Below are 24,810 nucleotides of genomic sequence, written 5' to 3' on the forward strand. Positions count from 1 at the left end.
AGCAGCTCCAAAGTGAAAGGGTTTATACCCTAATCCCTTGAGCTATTCAATCCTCTACATAGAACCTGCAAAGACCTTTAAAATATTTTGGCAGCTGCCTAGATAAAAAGGCAATACTTGAATAGATCACCATCATTCTCACCAAACTGCTTGCAGAGTTACCGCTCCCCAGTAACCACCCTTCCCCTGCCTCAGGGAAGTGAGCTGTAGCTCACGAAAGCTTATGATCTAATAAATTTGTTAGTCTCTAAGGTGCCACCGGTACTCCTTTTCTTTTTGCGAATACAGACTAACACGGCTGCTACTCTGAAACTTACAGGTAATGTTCATTAGTACTGCCTCCAGCCACACCTGTGCTGCTCTAGCTCTTCAAAAGGCCTACCCGCTGGATAGGCCTGGCCCTTAAAAAGCAATGTTTGAAAGGGGGCTGTTGAGCTAACTGCTGATCAGAGTTGTGTGTTGGATGGCAGATGAGTGCTTTGTAGACCTTTCTCAATATAGGATATCCCCACACAGAGCCCAGAACTGAGGCAAGACATTGTACTTCGCAGTTGTTACAGGAAAAACATTTCATTTTGAGGATAATCTGTTTTTAAGACCATACTTCTCTCTTCAAGACACCCAGGGAGTGAGAGAAGCCAAGTGCAGAGGGATGGAAACTAGAGAACCTGGAAAAACAAGAGAGTTCAACTGACAAACAGAAGGTAAGAACAAAATAATTTCTGTCAGGTTGCCTCTCAGCTGTGTCCTTCTATCTGCTCTGGGTTGGGTACCTTATCATGGTAACTGCACAGCTGTCTGTTTCTTCTTGTACCTAGAAATCCAAGCTTGACTGTCTCTTCCTCCCTCCACCCCTCCCCCCCACTTAAAAGTATAAAAAAGCTTATTATGCAATGTCGCTCAAAGGCTATTGATCAGGGAAAGGGAGTCCTACCTTCACAGAAATCTATATGGTATTACAGCATTTACATCTCTGTGTGGCTTTGACTATATTCTGCAGAATCCTAATTAAGTTTTTTGGCCTGTTTGGTTGTAAAGATCTTCTCCAATGTGCTGGATGCATTATTGTCTCTTTCAGTCTGCAAGCCTAACTCATTAGTGCTGAAAGAGGTGCAAATTTGTTGCCCTCACATCTCCATTCTTCTGTATCAATGGCATGACTTTCAATATTATGAGGGGTTTCAGAGTAGCAGCCGTGTTAGTCTGTATTCACAAAAAGAAAAGGAGTACTTGTGGCACCTTAGAGACTAACAAATTTATTAGAGCATAAGCTTTCGTGAGTTACAACTCACTTCATCGGATGCATCCGATGAAGTGAGTTGTAACTCACGAAAGCTTGTGCTCTAATAAATTTGTTAGTCTCTAAGGTGCCACAAGTACTCCTTTTCTTTTTGCGACTATTATAAGGATTAGAGTTCTGTCATGCTCACAATGGAGACAGAATCTATATGACCCAAATTGATCTGAATGTTGTACCTATGCAAAGGCAGAATTTCTGTTTGAGCCAGAGGTATACAAGCTCTAACAGGGAGGTGTGATCAAGTCCTTTCTTTCTCTCTCCTTTTCTTTCTCGCTTCTCCTCCATCACTATTCTGTCCCCAACGTGCTCTTTAACCATATCCATCTCCTTGTGGGCCTGGGTGAAAAGATGGACCTTGCAGTGGGCCCTGAAGATTATTAGGTTATTACAGAGCAAGGGGGAGAAGCATGCTTCAAAGGCATGAAATAGAAGAGAACACCCTGCCAGAAACCCCCCTATCTCTTAGGCTGCTAGGGACACACCTCAGATACCCCCAGTTGCCCTAACTGTGTCAGTAAGGATCTCTTAGATCAGTCCCAGGCCATTTAGATTTTTATGGGAATGTCTACACAGCAACTAGATGCCCGTGGCTGGCCCGTGCCAGCTGACTTGGACACCCAGGGATTGGGCTGTAGGGCTATTTCATTGCTGTGTATGTGTCCAGGCTCAGGCTGGAGCCTGGGCTCTAGGACTCTGTGAAGTGGGAGGGTCCCAGAGCTCAGGCTTCAGCCTGAGCCCAGAAGTCTACCCAGCAATGAACAGTCCTGTGGCCCCAAGTCAGCTGGCATGGGCCAGCCATGGGTTTTTCTTTGCTGTGTAGATATACCCAATAAGTCAAAAACTCTCTAGGCCCTAAACCGATACTCAGCCCTTCCCATTCCGTTCTGGACCCACTGCAAACATCAACTCCCCCTTTTCTTATAGTTCCTAACACCTTGGCCGCTTTGCTCCTAAGTCAGTACAGGATCCTTGCCAAATCCTGACAGACCCATTCCACTTCCTCAACTGCTTAAAAGAGGACTAGATTTTCCTTTTAAGGTTTCCTTCCTACTACTGTGCTGACCTCTCCTGGCCTTACTGCCCTAGTGGTGATGCTATGGCAAGCCAGGTTCCTGCTACCCACCACGTTTCCCCTCAGTACCTGAGAGGAGGCACTATGCATGGCATGAAACAATCATTGATGCAGTAGAAGTCCTGGGAAACATCATACCTAGAAAGGGTAGCACCGCAGGAAACACTGAGTCCCAGCTTCATATATCTAGTTTCCCTCATGACATAATGGGGTGATGGAGGAGTGGGGGACTGTGGGGAAGAGAAGGAGGGTAATGCGTTTTGTATCGGTTACATACAGGCTTGTCTTTCAATGACAGCAGCTAAGAGTGCTAGTGGAAAAAACTGGCTGAGTTCCTTCTCTTTCCATAGAGGTATCTTGGTAATAGCAGAACTTTCCCATTGTCTCTTCTCTTCCAGCCAGTCAGACACTGTATGTAAAAGCAAACTAAAGTACAGAACAGCACCACTGATATCCCTGATCACCTGCCCATACACAATGTAGCTGCAAGATTGTTATCCTGGTTTATTGCACTGACTTCTTCCCTTTGAATCCCTCCACAGGCTTCCCATTTTTCATCAGGTCATGTTCAAGGCTCTACACAATTCTGTCACCTCCTTACTTATCAACTCTTCTCTTACTGGATCACCTCTCCTGCCCTCTGCCAGTGCCAACCTAGAGCCCACACAAACCCCTCCATGCCACCTTCTCAGCCACCTCTTATGCTTGGAATCCCCACTACACACAGCCACTGTAGCCTTTTCCTTTAAATCCATCTTTGCAACCCATCTATGCTGTGATGCCTAGAAGAAATTACCAGAGCCAATGTTAGCAGTTGATATTTGTATACAGAGAACTTTGCCAGATTTACACTTCACTCTCCCTTGGTGTAAGCTCTTCAGAGCTTATGATATAGGCTGGCAATACCTAGTGCATTGAGTGCTATCCTAATATAGAGAACTTCCCTAATACTGGTGGCCAATAATGTACATATGGCATAACACCTGCTGGGTAGCTTTAGTCCTTTAGGACTAGTAATGAGGGCATTTCATCTGAATATTCTGGTATTTCTCACACTGGAGTGGGCCCATGGTTGCACGAGGCTTTATAAGAAAGTTAGAGATTGCCTAAGAAGTGGTGCTGAGCTTTAACAAGATTTTCAGTCAATTTGTATCTGAGTTTGGTCAGAGGAGAATATGGGATCCTAGAAGTTTACTGACAGATGAAGTCAAGGAGTAGTAACTTAGTTTTTGCCAGCTTAGAAATATTGGGCTAGAACCTCAGCTGGTGTAAACTGGCATAGTTTCACTGAAATTAATTGAGATTCACTGATTTGTGCCACTATTCTCACCCAATATTTCTGCCTAATACAGCTAATTTCAGCTAGCACAGACCCCACTTACTATATAGGTAACTATTGTGATATTCAAGGAGCAGGGATCTTTCACAGCAGTGAATACTATTTACTGGGCAGAATCCTAAATATCCAGTAATATTTCAGCCTAGTATGCTGATTGCAAGGGTGTTTTGTGTACTCCTGCTGTGAAACTGTACTGCTTCAGTCTAATAAAGAGCAAACCAACGATATAAAATGGAAGATTTCTGGTGAGAACAGTGTTCTTTTGACAGTGTTAAAGCTATCTTTGTAATCTGGTGCTGTCAATGGGTATTTGTTCATTTCTCCACTGGGGGATGGGGAGCAAAGTGCTCACTCTTTGGTGGCATGATGTATATTTATTTTAATGATGGATTAGGTATGGCTTACTGCTTTTGATGAAAGTTCCATTGTGTTCTGTAAAGGGATGTGCCCTTCTTGGGAAAAGACTGGCTTTCCAGATTTTGTCATTCTACTGGGTTAATCCACATAGAGGGATATGTTCCATTTCATGTGGCCTATAAGGTAATAGGTGTCCACCAAGTTTGTTTTTAAAAGGTTGGTACTTAGTGGATCATTGTGATCTATTTTTAGTGGTCTGAATAGTTAAGCTGATGTGTCATAGGTAACATCGTTACTGGGTAGAATTTTGGATTTGAATATTTCTACTACATACCATATGTGCAAATCCTTCCTCACCGCACAGCAAAAATATATGAAAAAAGGATGCTTACTCCAATTAACTGACTTTCATCCTGCCAACTCAGCTACAATTCAGATGTTTAAAATATTATCATCCGTGTCCTGGATCGTGAAAATGTCCATCAGACCACTCTTCAATGTAACTTACACTATTACATACACTTGTCAAAATTGCCAGCATCACAAACTATCAGAACAGTTTTTTGACCACCAGAAAGTCAATTATACTCCCAGAACTCAAACTCAAATGAATTTGAAGATCCAAGTCCAAAATGTAATGTCTTTTGCAATATTATCTTCTGACCTTGCTCTCCACCTTGTATATTTCTCCTGCTTTACAGATTGAACAAGATTTATCAGAAATGAAAACACAATATATTAGCTTCAATAATCTGAGTGTTGCCAACTCGTACAAAACAAAAGCAACTGTCTTCCATTCTGGGGCTGCTGTAACCTGGATAAGAGGAAAACATATTTGGCATGAATGTAATGATTCTGTTACTCCTTGTCTCCATCTACCAGTAAAACTCTAGGATACATATCCCCCTCCAAGCAAACTTTAAATACAAATTAACTGCAAACCATGATCAAAATCAACACTTCTTATATCATCTCTAACTTTCTTGTAAAGTATCATGCAACTGTGGAACCCATTTATTTTAGAAATAGCATAGAAAATTCATCTGAATAGTCCTGATATAGTTACGGGTGGTTGTTTTTTCCACAAATAGACCGGATTAGCATGGTTTGTTTGTTTCTGGACCTATTATAAAAGCCATCATTTTCTTTGTGTTCTGAATCGACTGAGATTAAAATTTGCTGTTGCTTCTTCTTATATACATGTATACATGGGTTTATGTGCCACTAAGAACATAACAGCCATAGGGGGTCAGACCAAAGGTCCAGCTAGTCTAGTATCCTGTCTCTGACAGTGGCCAATGCCAGGTGCCCCAGAGGGAATGAACAGAACAGGAAATCATCAAGTGATCCATTCCCTTTCGCCCATTCCCAGCTTCTGACAAACAGAGGCTAGGGACACAATCCCTAGCCATCCTGGCTAATAGCCATTGAACTATTGTCCATGAACTTATCTAGTTCTTTTTTTGAACCCTGTTAGTCTTGGCCTTTACAACATCCTCTAGCAAGGAGTTCCACAAGTTTACTGTGTGTTGTATAGTTCTTGGTGGTTCTGACTGCAAGGCCTTTCTTCTGTAATCTAACCTTTTCTTCCTCATCTTTCATACCCCATTCTTGGTTGCCGTTACTCATTGCATCTTTACTAGGGCTGTCAATTAATTGCAGTTAACTCGCATGATTAACTCAAAAATAATCGCGATTAATCGCAGTTTTAATCACACTGTTAAACAATGAACTGAGCTGTAGCTCATGAAAGCTTATGCTCAAATAAATTTGTTAGTCTCTAAGGTGCCACAAGTACTCCTTTTCTTTTTGTTTTTTTGGGGTTTTTTTTTTTTTGTTAAACAATAGAATACCAATTGAAATTTATAAAATATTTTGGGTGTTTTTCTATATTTGCAGATATATTGTATTCTGTGTTGTAACTGAAATCAAAGTGTATATTTCTTTATTATAAATATTTGCACTATAAAAATGATAAATGAAAAATTAGTATTTTTCAGTTCACCTCATACAAGTACTGTAGTGCAATCTCTGTTGTGAAAATGCAACTTACAAATGTAGATTTATTTATTTTTTCTTACATAACTGGACTTAAAAACAAAACAATGTAAAACTTCAGCACTTACAAGTCCACTCAGTCCTACTTCTTTTTCAGCCAATCACTAAGACAAACAAGTTTGTTTACATTTACAGGAGATAAGGCTGCCCTCTTCTTATTTACAATCTCACCTGAAAGTGAGAACAGGTATTTACTTGGTGCTTTTGTAGACTGCATTGCAAGGTATTGATGTGTCAGATATCTTAAACAGAAGTCTTAAAAGAGCAACACTCTGATGTGGAAACTACAGAACCCAAACCACCAAAAAAGAAAAACAATCATCTGACTCAGATAATGAAAGTGAACATGCATCGGTCCATATTGCTTTAGATTATCGAGTAGAACCAGTCATTATCATGGACCCATGTCCCCAGGAATGGTGGTTGAAGCATAAAGGGACATGTGAATCTTTAGTGCATCTAGAAAAGGAGTACTTGTGGCACCTTAGAGACTAACAAATTTATTTGAGCATAAGCTTTCGTGAGCTACAGCTCACTTCATCGGATGCATTCATCACTTCACTGGATGTGCATCTGGCACATAAATATCTTGCAATGCCAGTTACAACAGTGCCATGCAAATGCCTGTTCTCACTTGCAGGTGACAATGTAAACAAGAAGTAGGCAGCATTATCTCCTGCAAATATAAACAAACTTGTTTGTCTGAGCAATTGGCTGAATAAGAAGTAGGACTGAGTGGACTTGCAGCCTCTAAAATTTTACATTGTTTTATTTTTGAATGCAGTTTTTTTTGTACATAATTCTACACTTTTAAGTTCAACTTTCATCATAAAGTGATTGCACTACAGTACTTGTATTAGGTGAATTGAAAAATACTTTCTTTTGTTTTTTACAGTGCAAATACTTGTAATCAATAATAAATATAAAGTGAGCACTGTACACTTTGTATTTTGTATTGTAATTGAAATCAATATATTTGAAAATGTAGAAAACATCCACAAATATTTAAATAAATGGTATTCTATTAATTTGTTTAATCGTGTGATTAATGTGTTTAATATTTAGGCAGAGATCATGAAAATTACTCAATGCAAGCAGATTCTTGTGCCCACACAGAACCCCCTTGACCTTCATGGGGCTCCACATAGACACAGAGTTTGCTCATATGGGAAAATTTGCAGAATCTGGGCCTCCAACTATAAATTCTCAATGGCAGGGAATGTCTCTTTTCTCCTTCAAGCACTTAACACTGTTCTAGGGGCTGTACAAATACGTTATGCATTTTTAAGTCACTCTGCATTTTGCAGTCTAATGGAATAAGAACATGGATGGGAATTGGGAGATATGGGTTTGGCACTTTATTTTTGACATTGACTGCATGACAGTGGACAAGTCGCTTAACCACTCTGCATCTCTAAAATGGGAATGGCCCACTTGAGATCTGCTAATGAGAGAGCTATACATTCAAATATCATTATTCTGTGTCTCCTTCTGGTTCAATGGGTGTAGAGAAAAAGCAAAATTGCTTTTACTTCACAATTTTCCATATGTCCCAATAGGGCAGAAAACCACTAAGGACAAAACCAGTTATATGGGCAGGGGAATGAATCCTATTTGTAGCACTGGGCTTGGGTTTAAGTTTTACCCATGTTCCTATGGAGCTAGTGGTTTATATACTGTCATGCTCTATTAAAGCAGGAGGCAGGCAATGGTTTTCAGTTTAACCGTGTTAAAGAAGCTATTGAAATCGCTTCTTTGGAAGTACAAAAATCCCTTTACACCTACCTCATTAAGAAGCAGGGTATACACCTTTACTTACTAATAGGTGTATCTGACTGGAGAAGTTGCAAACTGGCTATTCAAGTTTTTGTTTCCAGAAATATTAGACAAACCTGTCTTGAAAAAATGGGCAGTGCTCCTATTGACCTTTTTTAAAAGGCAACTTTCTTCTGAACTATTTTTACACTGTATGCTTAAAAAAAGGTATGTTCAGCAGTAGTGTGTTCTGGATTCCTGCGGTACCCTGGTTGGCCCTGGCCTGGGATTTTCCCCTGCTGACTTGGGGCCAAATCTTGCAAGAAGTTGAGTGCCCTCAACTCCAGTTACTCAAATGGGGAGCAAGGCACAATTGGGCCTTTGAATTCCAATTCACATGCCAAAACAAACATTTCCTTGTATGTAGTTGTCTTTTAGACACCTAAATGAAATGTTCATGCTTTTAAAATGATGTGCTGACTACTTCTGGAAATCTGGTTTGCACATCTTAATTCTTGACGCACACACACCCCCCACCGCAAAAAAAAAAAGACAATACAGTATTAGTCAAAGTAACATTTATCTTCCATGAAATCATCAAGGCAAATATTTGTACTGTTTAATAACAGAAGCAAAACTGCATGGTCATTATCCCACCAGTATCAATGATCATTTTCACACGAGTCCAAAAAAATTACTGAAAGCTTGTGGAGTGCTTTTAATAACCTAAATGCTAGTGCCAAGTAAATCACCAAATGTGATATATAAAAAAGTAGATTGCACCGATGATCCATGAGTGAAAAATCTACTAAATCTTCAGGATAACTGATGGACTGTAAATTAAAAGATAATGCTGCACTGGTCAATTAACTTACTGCTGTTGTTTGTTTTTTTTTCCTGGGTATCTATCAATTCCCCCTTTCTTGCTCTGTCCTCCCTCCTAGACAATGGTGCAGAGCTGCCTGTTTTCTAGTGTTAGCAACAGAGTTTAACAAAGTGTCCATGTTTGAACAAAACAAACTGTTTATATTCTGTTTATATTAGCTGTAGCTTGAATGAGGTAAACAGTAAAGATCCTGTTGTTAATGCTGAATACTACTTACTTCCTTGAACATAATTCACAATGATGCTGTCTCTTAGCTAGGGATTGGGAGGAGTGTCTTATAGCAGAAGTAAACAATAGTTGGTATGGTTCTAGTGTTTTTAAGTCATTTTAATTTAATTTAAAAAAAATCCTACATGTAATAAGCCTGGCAATGGCTTAGACAGGGGCTGACAGAAGGACATGTGAAGCAACAGTATATAAGCAAGAGTAAGGGCCCTTAAAAGAAGGGGTGGCTATCCAATCTTCCTGTATCTGAGCAAAAAGAAAAGGACTTGTGGCACCTTAGAGACTAACATATTTATTTGAGCATAAGCTTTCGTGAGCTACAGCTCACTTCATCGGATGCATAAGCTCACAAAAGCTTATGCTCAAATAAATTTGTTAGTCTCTAAGGCGCTCCAAGTACTCCTTTTTCTTTTTGCAAATAGACTCATAGAGCTGCTACTCTGAAACCTGTATCTATGAGCTGGGTTTTGAGGAGTGGAGGAGTCGCCTATCTATTGTCTCGTAGCAAATTTTATTGGAGGGAGACAGTATGGACAGATGCCATATTCCATTTGTGTCTTGCTATCAAGTCTTAGACCTACATAGGGTTGATGTGATATTTTTTATCCCACAAAAGTATCTGTCCATAGCACCTTTCACTCTAGAAGTTCAATGCCCTTTATTTACTATTTGCATTGTGGGAGTGCTGAGGAGCCTGTCAATTGCACCCGCTGCTGTACACACAAAGCTAACTCACCACTAGCTCCATTTTACATAAATAAATCAAGCCCCCGCGTTCAAATATCTTTCGGAAACTTGCCCAGGGCCCCAGGAGCAGAGCCAGAACTAGAACACGGGAGGTGATTCCCAGACCCCTGTTCAATTTTAGGTCACGTATTATCCCACCACTTGTAACATGGAAACACTGCATCCCAAAGCTGAAGTAATGAAGTGCATGTAAATGGCAGGAAACTACCCTGCAGCCTCCCTAGCTATGGCCCTGCCTCTCAGCAGGGCTAGCGCTGCCTCCAGCTGTCCCCATGGTGGGGAGGGGACAGTGCCCCTCCATTCTCCCCATACTAGCTTGAAGCGGGAGGCTGTTGCTCCCTGCCTGGGGCAGATCCATCTGCAGCCACCTTTCTCCCTCAGCCTTGTCCCGTCCCAAAGCCCCGACTCCCGGCTCAAGCCGCTGCCCGGGAGCAGCCAGCTGAGAGGTCCCCTTTTCCCCGCCCAGCAGGGCCTTGGCCTCTTCCGCTCCCCCCGAGGCAGCGCCTAACCGCATCGCACCTCCAGCCCTCCCCTTCCCAAGCCCCTCGGCCCCCCCCAGCAGCCAACGCTGCGCCGCCTGCTCCCTCCTCCCCGCGGCGTATACGGGTGGGAGGGCCCCTAGGGCATCACGCATGCGCCATAGCGCGGGAAGGGAACGGGTGAAGGCGGTGCGCATGCGCCTCTGCCGTGTGTCGGGAGGGGGCACTGCGGGGCAGCGTTCGGCCGTGCGCATGCGCGGTGCTCGGGCTGATTATATAGAGCTGCGGCTCGAGAAGATCGCGGAGGAGTGTCGGAGCCGAGGCACGGCGGGGCACGGCACGGCAGTGGGTGAGGAGCGCGGGCCTGATTCGCCCGCTATTCAGCCGGGCCGGGTCTGCTAGGAGGAGCCGGGCCCCTGCCTAGACCGCGCCTCATCCCACGGGGGGACCGCCACGCCATGAGGGGGCGCTCGGCGGGGGCCCCGCGGGGCCCGCCCGCCGGCCGCAGCTGGTCCCGGGGCCGGGGACGCTGCGCCCCCCGGGGAGAGGGCGGGGGCGCCGGGGGCCCCTCTGGGCGCGTCGCGCGCTCTGCGCGTGGCTTGCCAAGGCGGGTTGAGGTTCCCCCGGGGCCGCTCTCCGCTGGCCCGGCACTCGGGGGGAGCCGCCTCGAGGCCCCCTCCTCCGTGCGCCCCCCCTTCCCCGGCCCGTGCGGGTCCTAGCTTCCTCCAGCCTGGGGTGGCGGGGCCACGGCCTTGCGGGGTACAGCTGCCCCCGGGGCGATTGTAAAATCGCATTTCCGTATTGGTTTTGCAGTGGAAGCAAAGCGGGGCCGGGGCAAGAGGTATTTTAAATGCTGTCTTATTACAGTAATCCTACAGTCGGGTAAGAAACCCGGCAGTTCCGTGAATAGGCTGCTGATGTTCATTTAAATTAGCCAGGGCTTCCCTTCCACTTTGGAAGACAGTTGGACAACTTGCCTATGTCTCCTTGTGAAGATATTTCTGATACTCTGTGGTTCTTGGCTTAATTCATGCCATTATTATTAGTAAAGGCCACACTGTACTGCCTTCCGTCTGCGATAACTTAATTGTATTGTGTATTATTCAACTCTGAAGTAGTCTGGAATATGGTTTTATATGTAAGAAATCATCTAACACTTGCATTTAACACTGTTACCATTTCTATATCTTGCTACAGGATCAAAAAACCTGAAAATGGAAACTGTTGTTCGCCGCTGCCCCTTCCTGTCACGGGTATCCCAGGCTTTTCTGCAGAAGGCTGGCAAGTCCCTACTCTTTTATGCTCAGAGCTGCCCTAAAATGATGGAAGTGGGGACCAAGCCTGCTTCCCGCGCCCTGGGTACTTCAGTTGCTCACTGCCAACAAGCTGAAGAAACAACCTCACCCAATGACAGTCAGTGTCAATTTTGTGGGTTTTTTTTTTATAGCTAGTTAATGATGTACAAGCTATCATACCCAGAAGCTTATTTATTTTCATCTAATTTTAAGCTTCAACACTTTAGATTCTACTTACAACTGTATTTATGTTTAATATTAAATCCCATCCTTTTCTTCTCATTTTCAGGTTATGAGAGGTTAAAAAGTAGAACCTCTCAATTGCCCCTAATTTTGCTTTCTCAGCGACTGGCATGAACACCTCAAAAAGACAGAAATGTTTACCAGTAAACATCTCAAAATGTCCTTACTCAGTGTTGCTTATGTTCTTGTTCAAACACTTCAGTTGTTTTTTGTTTGTTTTTTTTTTTTTTTTTTTAAAAGATTGAGCTCTGATTTTTAATCTATCTGGTTTATTAAACTTTGCTTTGAAGCTAAACTACTTAATCCTGTAAGATTCAGTGCCTTGCTTGTTGCACTTAGAATAGAGTTGAGTTTTGAATTCTAAACTTTGGCTTTGGTAACGCATCTGAATCTTGGCTTTATTGTAATACAATAGAAGTGTAAATGAAATCAGTTTCAGTGTGTAGCACGCACTGAACAATTGGATGGCGAATTGTGGGAGGGGAAACCTGGCTGTTTGAGGAACACGCCACCTTCCAAAAAACTAGGAAATGCTATAACGCTCACCTTTTGCTCTGGGAGCAAAGGTGAAAAGGTATGCAGTATAGAAGAAGCAATGTTGCCTACATGAGGAAAATGAATTGTGTCCCTGGAGCTGTTGCAAAGCAGACAGTAAATTATTACAGGACAACTTTAGGTGGCTATAATCTGCTCGTCAGATAACTTGCATCCTACGTGCATTATTCTACAACATGCCATCTTTTTAACTTGCATGTACCTGCACTAAGTTAATATTCACTGGTAATGACCCTAGGGTCCCTTGTTCTGTAAGATTTCCGGAGTGTCATTTTTATTCAATTTGTTTTTCACAATAACAACCCTTGACTTGTTTAATAAATGCTTCCTGCTTAAGTAGACAAGGAAGAACTCTTTTTTTTTTTTTTTTTTTTTTTTTTTTTTAAAACACTTTGGGAACTGCCCAGCCAAAAGGAAACTTCTGGAAACTGTAACTGCCTGAACTGGTGTACTCTCAAAGTATTTTGCTTAATCTTCTCAAACACTTGTTGCTTAAAACTTAACGTATATGCCTTCTTTGAAAGTAATTGGACTATTTTAAAACTGAAGTTCATACTTTGCAAACTCTAGTGTAATGTCTGAGAGCGAAGTTCTGCTGATCATAACTATGTAATTGGTGCAAATCCAGGTCAGTGACATTCTCAGACCTCTTATGATTTGTGGCTGTTTATTGACCCTTGCTGAGAAAATTCCCTAGAGAATTTGTAATCGGAAATAGTAGGGGAGAAGGGGCAACTGGGAAACTGTCAGCTGAAAACAACTTAAATTGAAATTAAACTCATCCACAAAGGACACTGACTCCTCATTTGGGGAAGAGGCAATAGTATTGCACTCCAAGAAAATTTGGGTTTAAACGTGAATCATATACTGAAACTTCATATTGTGTGATAACGCAAGTACACATGGCTCAGTTGAGCAATTCTGAATTGTTTGTGGTTTAGTATAATAGATGTCAGAAGTTTTGTTCTTGTGCAATCGAATCACCCCAGTTTCTGGTTTTTTAACCCGTGTTTTGTTTCTCCTATCCAAGAGGCCAAAAATTCCAAAGATGTGTCCAAGGAGAATACCAGTGGATCCCAGCTGCCTATTAGCCATCCACCTGCTGTTACTAGTCAGAGCTCTGCCACTAAATGCCCTTTCCTGGCAGCTCAGATGAACCCTACGAACAGTAATGTTTTCTGCAAAGCCAGCCTAGAACTCCAAGAAGATGTGCAGGAAATGCAGGCTGTAAGGAAAGGTATGTTTTTGCCTATGCTGCAATAGACCGTGAAATCTAGTCTTTTGTAACACTTTGCTTGCTAGCACTAGTCTTCGAGATAAAACCCATGTCTGACATAATTGCTACCTTATATAGGCCCGAGTGAGGGTCATGAGACACTGCAACAAAAGGATTTTATTGCAGAATATAGGGATTGTAATTGTGCTCATGCAGTGCTGTTTATATTATTCACTTTGTTGTGTAATCTTTTATACAAAATCTCTATGTCTACAGATGTCTTTTGCAGCTGGCTTTAGTGAGAATTATGTTCTAGTTGCAAAACAAATGTATGTCAAGCTACAGCACTCTGAGTTAGCTCTAAGAAATAGCTCTTGATATTGCTTATAAAAATTCAATGTCTTCACCAAAAAGTCTTGCGTATATGTAGAACACATTAGCATTGCTGCCTACATGAACATGTTCAAAGAATTAAGCCGCTACAGGTTGGAAAGCGCGAAGCAGCTCACTAGAGACAAGAAGTAATTTAATAGAAACCACCTCCCTTCCACCCTGGACTGTCTTCTCTTTGTATTTTGATTGTAGTAGTGCCTAACAGCTCTGATCAGAAATTGGTGTCCCATTGCACATGTCACTATACAAATAAGACTGTCCCTGCCATAAGGAGAACAAAGTTGCTTTCAGATTAAAGTAGTTTTGTCAAAACTCTGTTAAAGGAAGGCTTTTCTTTCACCAATAATAACAAGTCTTGCTGTTTCCTCTGGAAGAAGTCAGTTTGTTCCTTACCTGTTCACTCCAGCTTTTCCAGTCTGCTGCAAGTCCTAGTAACAATGATCCATATCAATAGAACAGAAGCTTGGAATAATAGAGAAACGCTTACTAAAGCGTTTAGAAACTAAAGCATGTGTTTGGCTCTGGTAGCCTATGTAACAACTTCTTATGTCAACTGAATTGGTCCCAGGCAATTATTGAATCTTCTCAATTGGACCTCAATTTTTGTTGGATTTCAAGACAAGATTTGATTTCACAAGGTCTGAGGAAAGTATACACTGCCTTCTCTTCAGCTTCTGAGTCTTATTGCTCTGCTTTAGTGTCTCAACTAAGATTTTCTTTATTATTATTTTAAACAATTTAAGATATTGGATTTGTAACTTTTCATGGCATTCAATCTTTCTTATTTTTGATATAAGATGGTGTGAAACTGACTTTAATGATCACTGGATTTCTTTTCAACATCTCAAATGTACAGAGTTTACTAAAACACCAGTGAATCCCACTATGATGAATATCAAAACTTCGGGAGAAGAGCAGAATGGCTTGCTGAAGAAGTTCCAGGATATTATGTTAAAGCAAAAACCAGAAAGAGTGTCTCATCTGCTTCAGGATAACTTGCCAAAATGTAAGGATCATTCTTATTATTTGACTACCAAAATTAATTTGAATCTGCTATTAGTCTGCTAAACCCATTTTTGCAGGATCCAGCTGCAGACAGATCTTTTGACATTCAAAAGTGTTAATTTTTTCTTGTATTTAATAGCCTCTCTCTTCTTCTAGCTGTTTCTACTTTCCAGTATGACCAGTTCTTTGAGAAAAAAATTGATGAGAAAAAAAAGGATCACACGTACCGTGTATTCAAAACTGTAAACCGAAGAGCACAGGTCTTTCCCATGGCAGATGACTACTCTGATTCCCTTATCAGCAAAAAAGAGGTGTCTGTATGGTGCAGCAATGATTACCTAGGGATGAGTCGCCACCCTCGAGTGAGTGGAGCTGTTATGTAAGTAGTTCTATAACTTAAATTTAAAAGTAAAATATTTGGTAACCACAAGGTATGCAGTGATCTACAGGAAACTATAAAAAAACTACCTTCCCTAGAACATACATTCCTTTGGAAAAAAAATTTAGCTTGTCATAGCTTTGAGTTAATGATTAAATTCCTTCTGCTGTGTAAAGGGTATTGCTTTTTAGCACACGGATATCCTCCCTTCTCACTTGTTTGACTACTAAGTGTCATAAAACTATTTAAAATACAGTTGGCTCTAGTGCTGCAACACTTTAACTGGTGAACCCCTAATATTCCTCCTTTCCGTATTTGATTATACGTGGGGGCTTATGGAAAACTGCTGGACCACATACTGTAACTATCTTAACATGTCTCTGTACTTATTAAATACAGATAGCTCAGCATAAGGCAGTAGAATCTTACAAAAATTGTAAGGGGCACAGCTAGTAACTTGCATTAGCTTTGAGCTGATGAAGTTCCTTGCAAAACTTAGTTTTGGCCTCCAAGATCCTTATTCAAACTGTAAATAAATACAGTTGCACCTCTTGTATCCATTTCTCTTTAACCACTACTGCTTTTTATGTAAGTTATTAATGAATGGTGGTTTGTTATAGAAGATAATGTCCCTTTTCCTGAATTGTTCACATGCAGCTGAGAATCAAATAGTATTGATTAATGCTGCTTCCCTTTTGAACATTTTTTAAAGGGATACGTTGAAACAACATGGTGCTGGAGCAGGAGGCACCAGAAATATTTCTGGAACTAGTAAATTTCATGTTGATTTGGAGCAAGAGTTGGCTGATCTTCATGGAAAAGATGCAGCATTGCTGTTCTCATCATGCTTTGTAGCTAATGATTCCACTCTCTTCACGTTAGCTAAAATGTTACCAGGTGAGATCTGATGTATTGGATACTATGCAATGTAATACTACATTCCCTGCAAACAAAATACCCTGAAATTTCATTGATAACTTTCAGATACTGAGATTGACTTTTTTTTTTTTTTTTTTTTGGTCACTAAATATCACTTTTGGAAAAAATCAGTCTTTGCTAACTTCTGTTGTGGTGGCACCTAAACACCTTGATCAGGATTTGGGGCATTGTTCTAGATGCCATATAATAAGTTCATCGGGCTGCACCTGTATCAGACACAAAGTGGGGGTACAACCTATGACCAGAGTGTCCAAGGTGGTGGGGAGGGTACATATATCTGTTCCATTTATTCTCTTTAATATTAAAGTGAGGAACTTCAAAGGGTAGGGAAGAATGGAGAGGAGAAGGGAGACTGGCAGTGGGGGGGGACTGAGGGAGAAGGACATGTGTTGAAGACAGAATCAACTAGCAAATATCTGAAGTTGAAATTGTAAAGGCAACCTGCTGATGTTGCAGGGGCTGAGGAGTATAGGAGGGATGGGTGGCAGCAAATGACTCTAGTTGGATATCTTCCTGTCCAGTTGCTGTAACTCCCTGCTGTTTCCAGAGGCCGGCTTCACTTCTGGAGAGACCTACTTTTTTCCCCACCCCATGTAGCTGCAGGTGGATAGTTTTTTTTTCCCCTGCTATGGTCAGGGTATGGCTAGCGCTGGTAAACCGACTGACTCTTTCCAATCCTGTATCTGCTGTTGCTGGAGAAATGTCTACAGTTAAGACTTCTGTAACTTCCAAATATAAAATTAAATTTAAAATATATTTCTTTGGGATTGGGTGTTTAAATTTGTATAACTGACTCAGGGCAACTAAAGTTGTGAATTCCCAAAAATGTGTCCTAATGTTAGAAGTGCTCTAAAGCAAAAATAGCTATTTTTAGTGGGTATTCTGTCTTAAATCAAACTTTGCAATACATAAAATTTTTAACAAATTTCTATAGCAACCCCTCTCTTCTGGGGCTAGAACATAAGTTTACCAGGACAATCCCATTTATATAATTTTTAGGTATCTGTACAGTCATAACTACTAGTAACCTTTGGTTGTCTCTTCAGGCTGTGAGATTTACTCAGATGCAGGAAACCATGCCTCCATGATTCAAGGAATTCGGAACAGCAGAGTGCCTAAGCACATATTTCGCCATAATGATGTCAATCATCTCCAAGAACTACTGAAAAAATCAGATCCATCGACTCCCAGAATTGTTGCATTTGAAACTGTTCATTCAATGGATGGTGAGTCTCTTTAAAAAGCTTGTATCCTTTGTTAAATAGGTGCCTTATTGAAACACATACGTTGTCTTTTTGTTTGTTTAAGCTATGAAATATGTATTTATCATCAAAAGCAAGAACTTGCAATTAATTGTGATTACTGTTTTGATCTCAGGTGCAGTGTGTCCATTGGAAGAATTGTGTGATGTAGCTCATGAGCATGGGGCAATCACTTTTGTAGATGAAGTACATGCTGTTGGGCTGTATGGAGCTCGGGGTGGTGGCATAGGCGATCGGGATGGAGTCATGCATAAAATGGACATAATCTCTGGAACACTTGGTATGTGTATCTTCTTACAAAAGTGTGTAAATGGCAGCGGAAGTTCATGCTGCAGACAAGATGAAGGAATAAAATCAACTCAAATAATGTCAGTAAACTGACTTGTTCCTAGAAATTGAAGCACAGGATTTTTAAAACAGCCTGACAGACTTAGGCACACCACTTCCATTAACTTTCAAAGGCACTTGGGCTAAGTCACTTAGGCTGATGCAAAAATGCCATCTGAAATGGTAAGTTTAGCAAAATGACCCTAGTGGCATAGAAACTACTCCTCAAACAGAGAATTCATGTGTGAGAAAGTTAATTGTGGTGCAGTACTCTATACATTTAGATCTTAACTCTCTCTTTTGTGTAAGGTGGAATGTTCCTAATCCAGAAACCTGAGATGGGAGTTATGTAAGGAGATTTGGCGAGAACTGAAAGAACCAGTAAAATTCTTTTGGATGCAATGCAGACTGTTTTCTAACAGAGTTCAAATAGTTTAAACGGATTTTCACAGTTTCCAGTATGTACTTAAAATATAGAGCAAGAATTGAAACTCCACCTTAGAAAAACATGTGCTGGTGGTTTGGTTTAAGAATTTTATATGCAATCTCAAACATCAGTATGATATAAACAGAAAAATAGTGCAATAGGCTTCAGTTTAATTTGGCTTTGTTTTGGCCTTTAACTCTTGGGTAGTATCCTTTTGAAATGGTGATTACTATATATGCCCAGTAGATTGCATGAAGCGCACAAATAAGATGCAACTAGAAGACAGGAGTGAGGGTTATTTAATTATTTTAGGAATAGATTACCCACATAAACCTGCTGGAGGAAAAAAGCAGAGGTAGTGGAGTACAAATAATGGTCCTGAGTGTTTAAACTCATTGGAATATATTTTATGTACTCCAATATATAGTGCATTTGTTCATTTTTTGGGTAGATTTACAGTTTTCTTCACTGGCATTAAAATACAGTGCAAGAGTCTTGTCCCAGGAATCACTAGTAGGTGCTATTAGTGGGTTGCGTTTTTGTGTCTTGTAGCGATCACAATGTTTCTTCATAACAACAGTGTGGGATTTTTCCTGGGGTGGGGTGGAGTAGATTAACCTTGTTTTGTACTAATTTGTAAGTACTAGAATAAAATTGAAGACCCTTATTGTGTGCTAATTATTGGAAAGACTTAATTGCATTGCTGATAGGAAAGTCAGGATTTGGAGTTCTAGTTCTCAAACGTTTATCAGAATGATCTCTGATTCCAAGAAAAAGTGTAAGTACATCTGTCAGATCCTAGCTTGCAGTTACCTTTTCTAAAGAATAGAGTAAATCTTGACTGTTTCTTATTTTCAGGCAAAGCATTTGGTTGTGTAGGCGGGTATATTTCCAGTACAAGTTCTCTGATAGACACTGTACGTTCCTATGCTGCTGGCTTCATTTTCACAACATCCCTGCCACCCATGCTGTTAGCTGGTGCACTTGAATCGGTCAGAACTTTAAAGAGTGCAGAAGGGCAAGTTCTTCGACGCCAGCACCAACGCAATGTTAAACTCATGAGACAAATGCTGATGGATGCTGGACTCCCTGTAGTACACTGTCCCAGTCACATCATTCCAATCCGGGTAACTAACTAACAGTTATGGCATTTTTTTTCTTTTTAAGTTGTTCCTCAAGAATAAACTTGTTTGTATCACAGAAAATACCTGCAACTGAATCTGACTTGCATTATTACACAGCATGCTAAAGTGCATAGCTTATTTTAGGTTTATGTAGTATGATGTAGGCTGAAGCTGAAGTTTTTCCTTAAATGACTAAAACCTGCTGTTTTGGGGGGTTGGTGGGTTTTTGTTTTTTTTAATTTTGCAGCAGGGTGTTTAGCCAACAAATTGAATTGGCAAATGCTAATGCCATTCACACTTAATTACAATACCGTAACTTTTTTTTTTTACATTCTAAATTTAAATATCTTCAGGTGTACAAAAATGCATACTAAAGGAATTATTCATTGGAAGTACTCTGGTAAGAATAGTGGGAGGAAGTCTTTAAATTCCCTTCTATACCATGTTCTGTTCTAATAAGCACAAGGAGGACAAAATGATTACATTGATTTTTGTGAGTAGTCAATACTTAAACTGGAATCTTCTACAGATTGTGGCTTTAACTAATTTTTCAGACCTAAAGGTTTTGTTTTTTTTCTGATTACACATGCACTGTTCCAGTTACCTTGAACTTGACCATTTTGTAAATCTAGGTTGCAGATGCTGCTAAAAATACTGAGATCTGTGACAAACTCATGAGTCAGCACAGCATCTATGTCCAGGCAATAAACTACCCCACAGTTCCACGTGGAGAAGAGCTGCTGCGTATTGCCCCTACTCCTCATCACACACCTCAGATGATGAATTATTTCCTTGGTGAGTGAATGGACTGACAGAGTTAACACACAAGCATTTTATACAATCTTCATTCTGAAGATTTACAATGTGATCCCTGATCTATTGCTAATTTAAAGAAAACCATCTACACTTTGCTAGGCCCAGCTGGGAAAGCTCACCTTGGAAGAAGGTGAACTGTTGCTACGAATGAAATGTTAGAAAGTGCTATCAATATTTTCCCATTGATTTTGCCTTTGAACATGAGTGGTGGTAGCCAACTATCTGAAAGCTACAAAATGCTGCAGTACAGAAGCCCAGAGCAGTACTAAACCAGTCTTCAGCCATCTTATGGTTTATACACATTCTAGTTTAACGTTTGGGGAATTTTGTTTTTTTTAAATATAGAGGTATTATCTTATAGCGGGTGCTAGTTTAATAGTGCTAATCCATGATTTTGCAGTTTCCATAAGAAATCACCAGGTCATCTGTACATTTAAATCAAGATTCGTTTCAGCAAAGCAGTCTGGTATCTCACCATTTCAGTCTTGATTATTTTGTACCAGTTAATAGCTAGAAAATAAGATTTGGGACTCCTGGATTTTCAACCTAGTGAGTCTGGACAGAGCTGGGAAGTCTGCAGAAGTGAGCCTCCCAGCCCAGTTGACCAAGTTAGCACAGCTCACGCTAGTACTCTAAAACTAGATGCATAGACAGCACTTTGAAGGTGCAGCTTGGGCTGGAGCCTGGGTTCCATAGATTTGGGGGGGGAGGGGGGCTTCAAAGCCTGAGCCACAACTTCAAAGTGCTGTTTATACAACTATTTTTAGAGCACAAACCCAAGTCTGTTGACCTGGGCTGGGAGGCTTGTTTCTGTGGTCTGTGTAGACAGACTATGCTGGCCCTGGGAAAATCTTCCATGATTTCAGGTTAGTAAACTATAACATGGGGTAACACCTACCTTGTGGGCATGTTAAAAGGCTTTAAGTGCTTTTTGATTCTCTGAAGAAAGTTCCATTTTATTATGGAATAAGAGTAATGGGCTGTGGATGGACAGATAGATACCTTTTATAACTTTAAAGGTGAACTAGTGTCAGTATTTGAGAGCTCCCTCAACACCTTTCTTCACTAAGCAAAAGTTGTCAGGCATTTCAAGTAGGTTGCTTTGTTTGGGTTATTTTTACTTTCACTTCACCTCTAAACATTGCAATTCATCATTTGCAGTATTCAGTATTTGGAAAGAGCTATAGGTACTGAAAGCTTATTAAAATTGGAATATTCTTAAATGTCTTTTTGTCTAACAGAGAAACTGATGGCTACATGGAAGAATGTTGGTCTAGAGTTGAAACCGCACTCTTCAGTGGAATGCAATTTCTGTAGAAGGCCTTTGCATTTTGAAGTGATGAGTGAAAGGGAAAGATCCTACTTCAGTGGCATGAGCAAACTAGTATCTGCTAGTGCTTGAGAGTAACCTGTTAACCCTGTTGATGTCGAGTCTAGTCCTCTCAAATATCCAAATAGCCTTTTTAAATTGCATATTAAATTATAACATTTTAATCAATAGTCTAAACACAGCTCTGAAAATACTGTTTTGAACTTTGTCCTGCCTCTGTCCTTTTTAAACTCATTGCTGTTGTACTAGCCTTTACAAATAAGACTGTAGGATTAGTGATCAGAAACATGAAGTGAAACAAAAACAATCTCAATTCCACCTTGATCTTTTGGTAAATCAGAAACTACATACTATCTTTTGCCATTGTGGCAATTTTAGTGAAAGATGTTTAATGATACTAAGATATTTTTTTTTTCTTGCCATTAGGTGAAAGGGAAAGTTGTAATGAGAATTAGTGTGGATGCAGACCTGACACGGTGTAGGTCTTTGAGTTCAGGGTACTGAAACAGATTTAAGAGTGTAGTGCTCTTTCTTTACAAGAACTTCTGCCAGTCTATGCAGGGGTTTTGTTTTTTAACTCTTAATCCTGTGCCATGTCACTTCCTGAGGTGCACCTCATATTGAAAGTAAAACACCCCTGTACAGTAATAAATGTGGAACACTTACACTCTCTTCCCAGCAGTACCTTCCCTCTGTCTATGAATCAATGGGGGCGGGGGGAATAGCTTGCATATTGTCCGCTTGATCACTTCCCTGAAGAAATTACACAGTGCTTTTTTTCCTTCTCACACCTACACAATTATCTCCTCATAGAAATTTGTACAAAAAAGTAGTCAAGTTTTCCAGTAAATAACAGTATCAAGCATTTTATGAACACAAGTTTGGGATTGCTTGATATCACTACATATAATACAGGGTTTGAAGTGATATAGTCAGCAAGCCCAGCCTGGTTGGGGAGGGAACAAAGCATGTGGTAGGTAGCCACTCTATGGGGCATGCACACACCTGACTCAGCAGTTTTGACTGATAAGGGAGAAGTACACCTACCTAGTTTGTCCCATTTACTTAGAAGCAGTGATGCATGCAATTACAAAGGTCTCCACCTAAATGAAGAAAAACTTGTAATTAAAGCACGCAATTTGTGTTCTCTAAACAGAATGCAGCACATCAATAGTATAATAAAAAGCTCACTTACCTACCACATATTAATAGATATCACTGTCATTAGAATGTTGCTGTATCCACCTCTGAAAACAAATGCCTTGGCTGTTATCTAATATGACTCACTGTAAAGACTTTATGAACTATGGCATAAACAGATTTACAATAATATACTGTGCCCTTCCCTTGAGCCATAATAATATTAATATACTGTGTCATGAATGGAAGTTTAAGTTGTCTTGTAATTCTGGACAAAAGAAAAATCACACCATGCAAACAAATACCCATGGAAGCTAGATTTAATTCTTTAGGTGAACGGTCTAGAAAACGCACCTGTCTTCCTTTTCCTGGGATAGGGAATAATGTCCCTCACTCTAAAACTGAATGTGAAATAAATATCCGTGCCACATAGAAATTTCAGAGTACAGTCATGGCCTACTATCATGGAAACGAATGGTAAAACAAATTACTTAATGGAACTGGGATTCACTAATCAATGTAGCTTGTACAGTGTCTGCTTTTTTAATAAAGTAATATTCCACCAATCAATTTTACATTATACAACATCCAAAATACAGTGTGGCCAGTAACACAGTGCCCCTTCAACATCAGTGTGAGTCATTGAGTCAGGTCTCCATAGGAAAGAAGAACATCAGTTTCTGTGGAACCAACACTGTTTCTGGCAGGACAGTGAACTTTCATTTCATTCAGTCATATACTGAATTGGCCCAACACTTCTTAGTGTGAAGAAGTGTAACCCTTCTATCGGGTGTTGTCAGCAGCAAAAAGGGCCATGTTTATTAATCTAGGGATTTCTTCAGAAAACCTAAATAGTAGCAGCTTGAGCCCCTGTCACCAGCGCAATGCTCTGGAACTACACCATACAAAGCCAGCCTGGACTCTAGGGTAGCATGCATCGTCTCTCTGAGCATGCGTCTCCAGGGCAAGACTCTTACACAGCTTCAAACCTTCCTGGGTCTGACCTCAGAGCATTCAGAATCCCTTCCACATCATGCACCTCCTGCAGTGAGTCCACCTGTGCGAGGCTCCTGGGGAAGCCAGAGGGCCCGGCAGCTGAACTCTGTAGTCAGATGTGACTCTCAGCCAGCCAATAAAACAGAAGGTTTATTAGTTGACAGGAACACAGCGCAAGACAGAACTTGTTAGCACAGAAATCAGTGACGCAGCCAAGCCCATCGTGGGGGCAGGGGAGCCCAGAGCCAGATCTGTGGCCCTCTCCTTGTGCCCTAAGCCAGATGAGACAGACTCGCTTCCAGCTGCCTGGCCCCTGCCCTGCCCATTGCTCCTCCTCCGGCCTTTGTCTCACTTCCCCGGGCCAAGAGTCAACTGATCGCATCCCCCTCCTGGGTCTCGGGTTACAAAGGGGCAGCCATAGTATGTGCGCAGGCAGCTAGAGCTGCTCCCCTGCAAAAGTCACACACCCTTAGTCCCACCACCTAGACATTGGTGCAATAGCCAGGGAAACTGAGGCACACACCGCATTCATGCAAAACAGTAAGACACATAGGCTCACACACACCATAACAAGGGAAAAGCCCCAATACGTCACAGCCCACAACCTAGAAACCTCCTCTGGGCACCCTTGCTAGACAATATTCCCCACTCACCCACTAGCTCCAGAGGTTTAAAACAAGAAAACATTATTTAAAGGAGGCAATCAGGCAAGAGGATCAGACAAACTTGAGGAAGCACACAATTACCAAATGAACAGCAAATATTAGATAAGACTCCCCACTCTCTGAGGTTTCTTGGCAATAATCTTAACCTTCAGTCCTCTCACAGTTGTGAATGGCTAATGCATTCTAGCCACTTTCCTCCCCACCCTCTGGCTCCCCATTCCTGGTTTGTTGTCCAGGGTTGGCAGAGTCCTGGGGGGGAAAAATCCAGCAAGTCCATCTCCAGCCCATAAGGGCTGTCTCAGCAGCTCTTCCACCTGACCCAGCTGAAGTAAGTTCAGCTTTGATTGTTGAGTAGGGGGCCCATCCTGTAGTCCCCCAGCTCAGTAGCTACTCTATGCCACTTCAGGCCAAAACACCTGTCTCAGTACTGCCTCTGGGCCATCTGCCACCTCAAAGTTGCTTCAGCTTTGTACCAAATCT

At 41.1% G+C, this 24,810-nt stretch overlaps 1 protein-coding gene across 5 annotated transcripts; it reads left to right on the forward strand.

Moving 5' to 3' along the window:
* The first annotated feature begins 426 nt into the window (after positions 1-426).
* Positions 427-21,951, forward strand: ALAS1 (5'-aminolevulinate synthase 1). Of its 5 annotated transcripts, none has more exons than XM_038409713.2 (11): positions 427-704; positions 11,416-11,499; positions 13,342-13,548; positions 14,777-14,926; positions 15,082-15,304; positions 16,017-16,201; positions 17,290-17,469; positions 17,621-17,785; positions 19,118-19,386; positions 20,016-20,178; positions 21,441-21,951. In XM_038409713.2, the coding sequence occupies exons 2-11, from the start codon at positions 11,433-11,435 to the stop codon at positions 21,599-21,601; spliced, it is 1,770 nt and encodes a 589-aa protein (XP_038265641.1). In that variant the 5' UTR covers positions 427-704; positions 11,416-11,432; the 3' UTR covers positions 21,602-21,951. The 5 variants fall into 5 exon arrangements, with proteins under 5 accessions (XP_038265641.1, XP_038265638.1, XP_038265637.2 ...); XM_038409710.2 differs by having other exon boundaries at positions 428-704; positions 11,416-11,631; XM_038409709.2 differs by lacking the exon at positions 427-704 and adding an exon at positions 10,366-10,567 and having other exon boundaries at positions 11,416-11,631.
* Positions 21,952-24,810: the final 2,859 nt, after the last annotated feature.

Source organism: Dermochelys coriacea, chromosome 7 (genome assembly GCF_009764565.3).
Source record: "Dermochelys coriacea isolate rDerCor1 chromosome 7, rDerCor1.pri.v4, whole genome shotgun sequence".
Taxonomy (NCBI): Eukaryota; Metazoa; Chordata; order Testudines; family Dermochelyidae; genus Dermochelys; species Dermochelys coriacea.

Excerpts from the sequence above, each read along its gene's own strand:
- ALAS1 (XM_038409709.2), top strand. The coding sequence starts at position 10,372 with ATGCGCCATAGCGCGGGAAGGGAACGGGTGAAGGCGGTGCGCATGCGC. Across the intron at positions 10,568-11,415 it reads GGGGCACGGCACGGCAGTGG|GATCAAAAAACCTGAAAATG; the intron begins GTGAGGAGCGCG and ends ATCTTGCTACAG. Across the intron at positions 11,632-13,341 it reads AACAACCTCACCCAATGACA|AGGCCAAAAATTCCAAAGAT; the intron begins GTCAGTGTCAAT and ends CTCCTATCCAAG.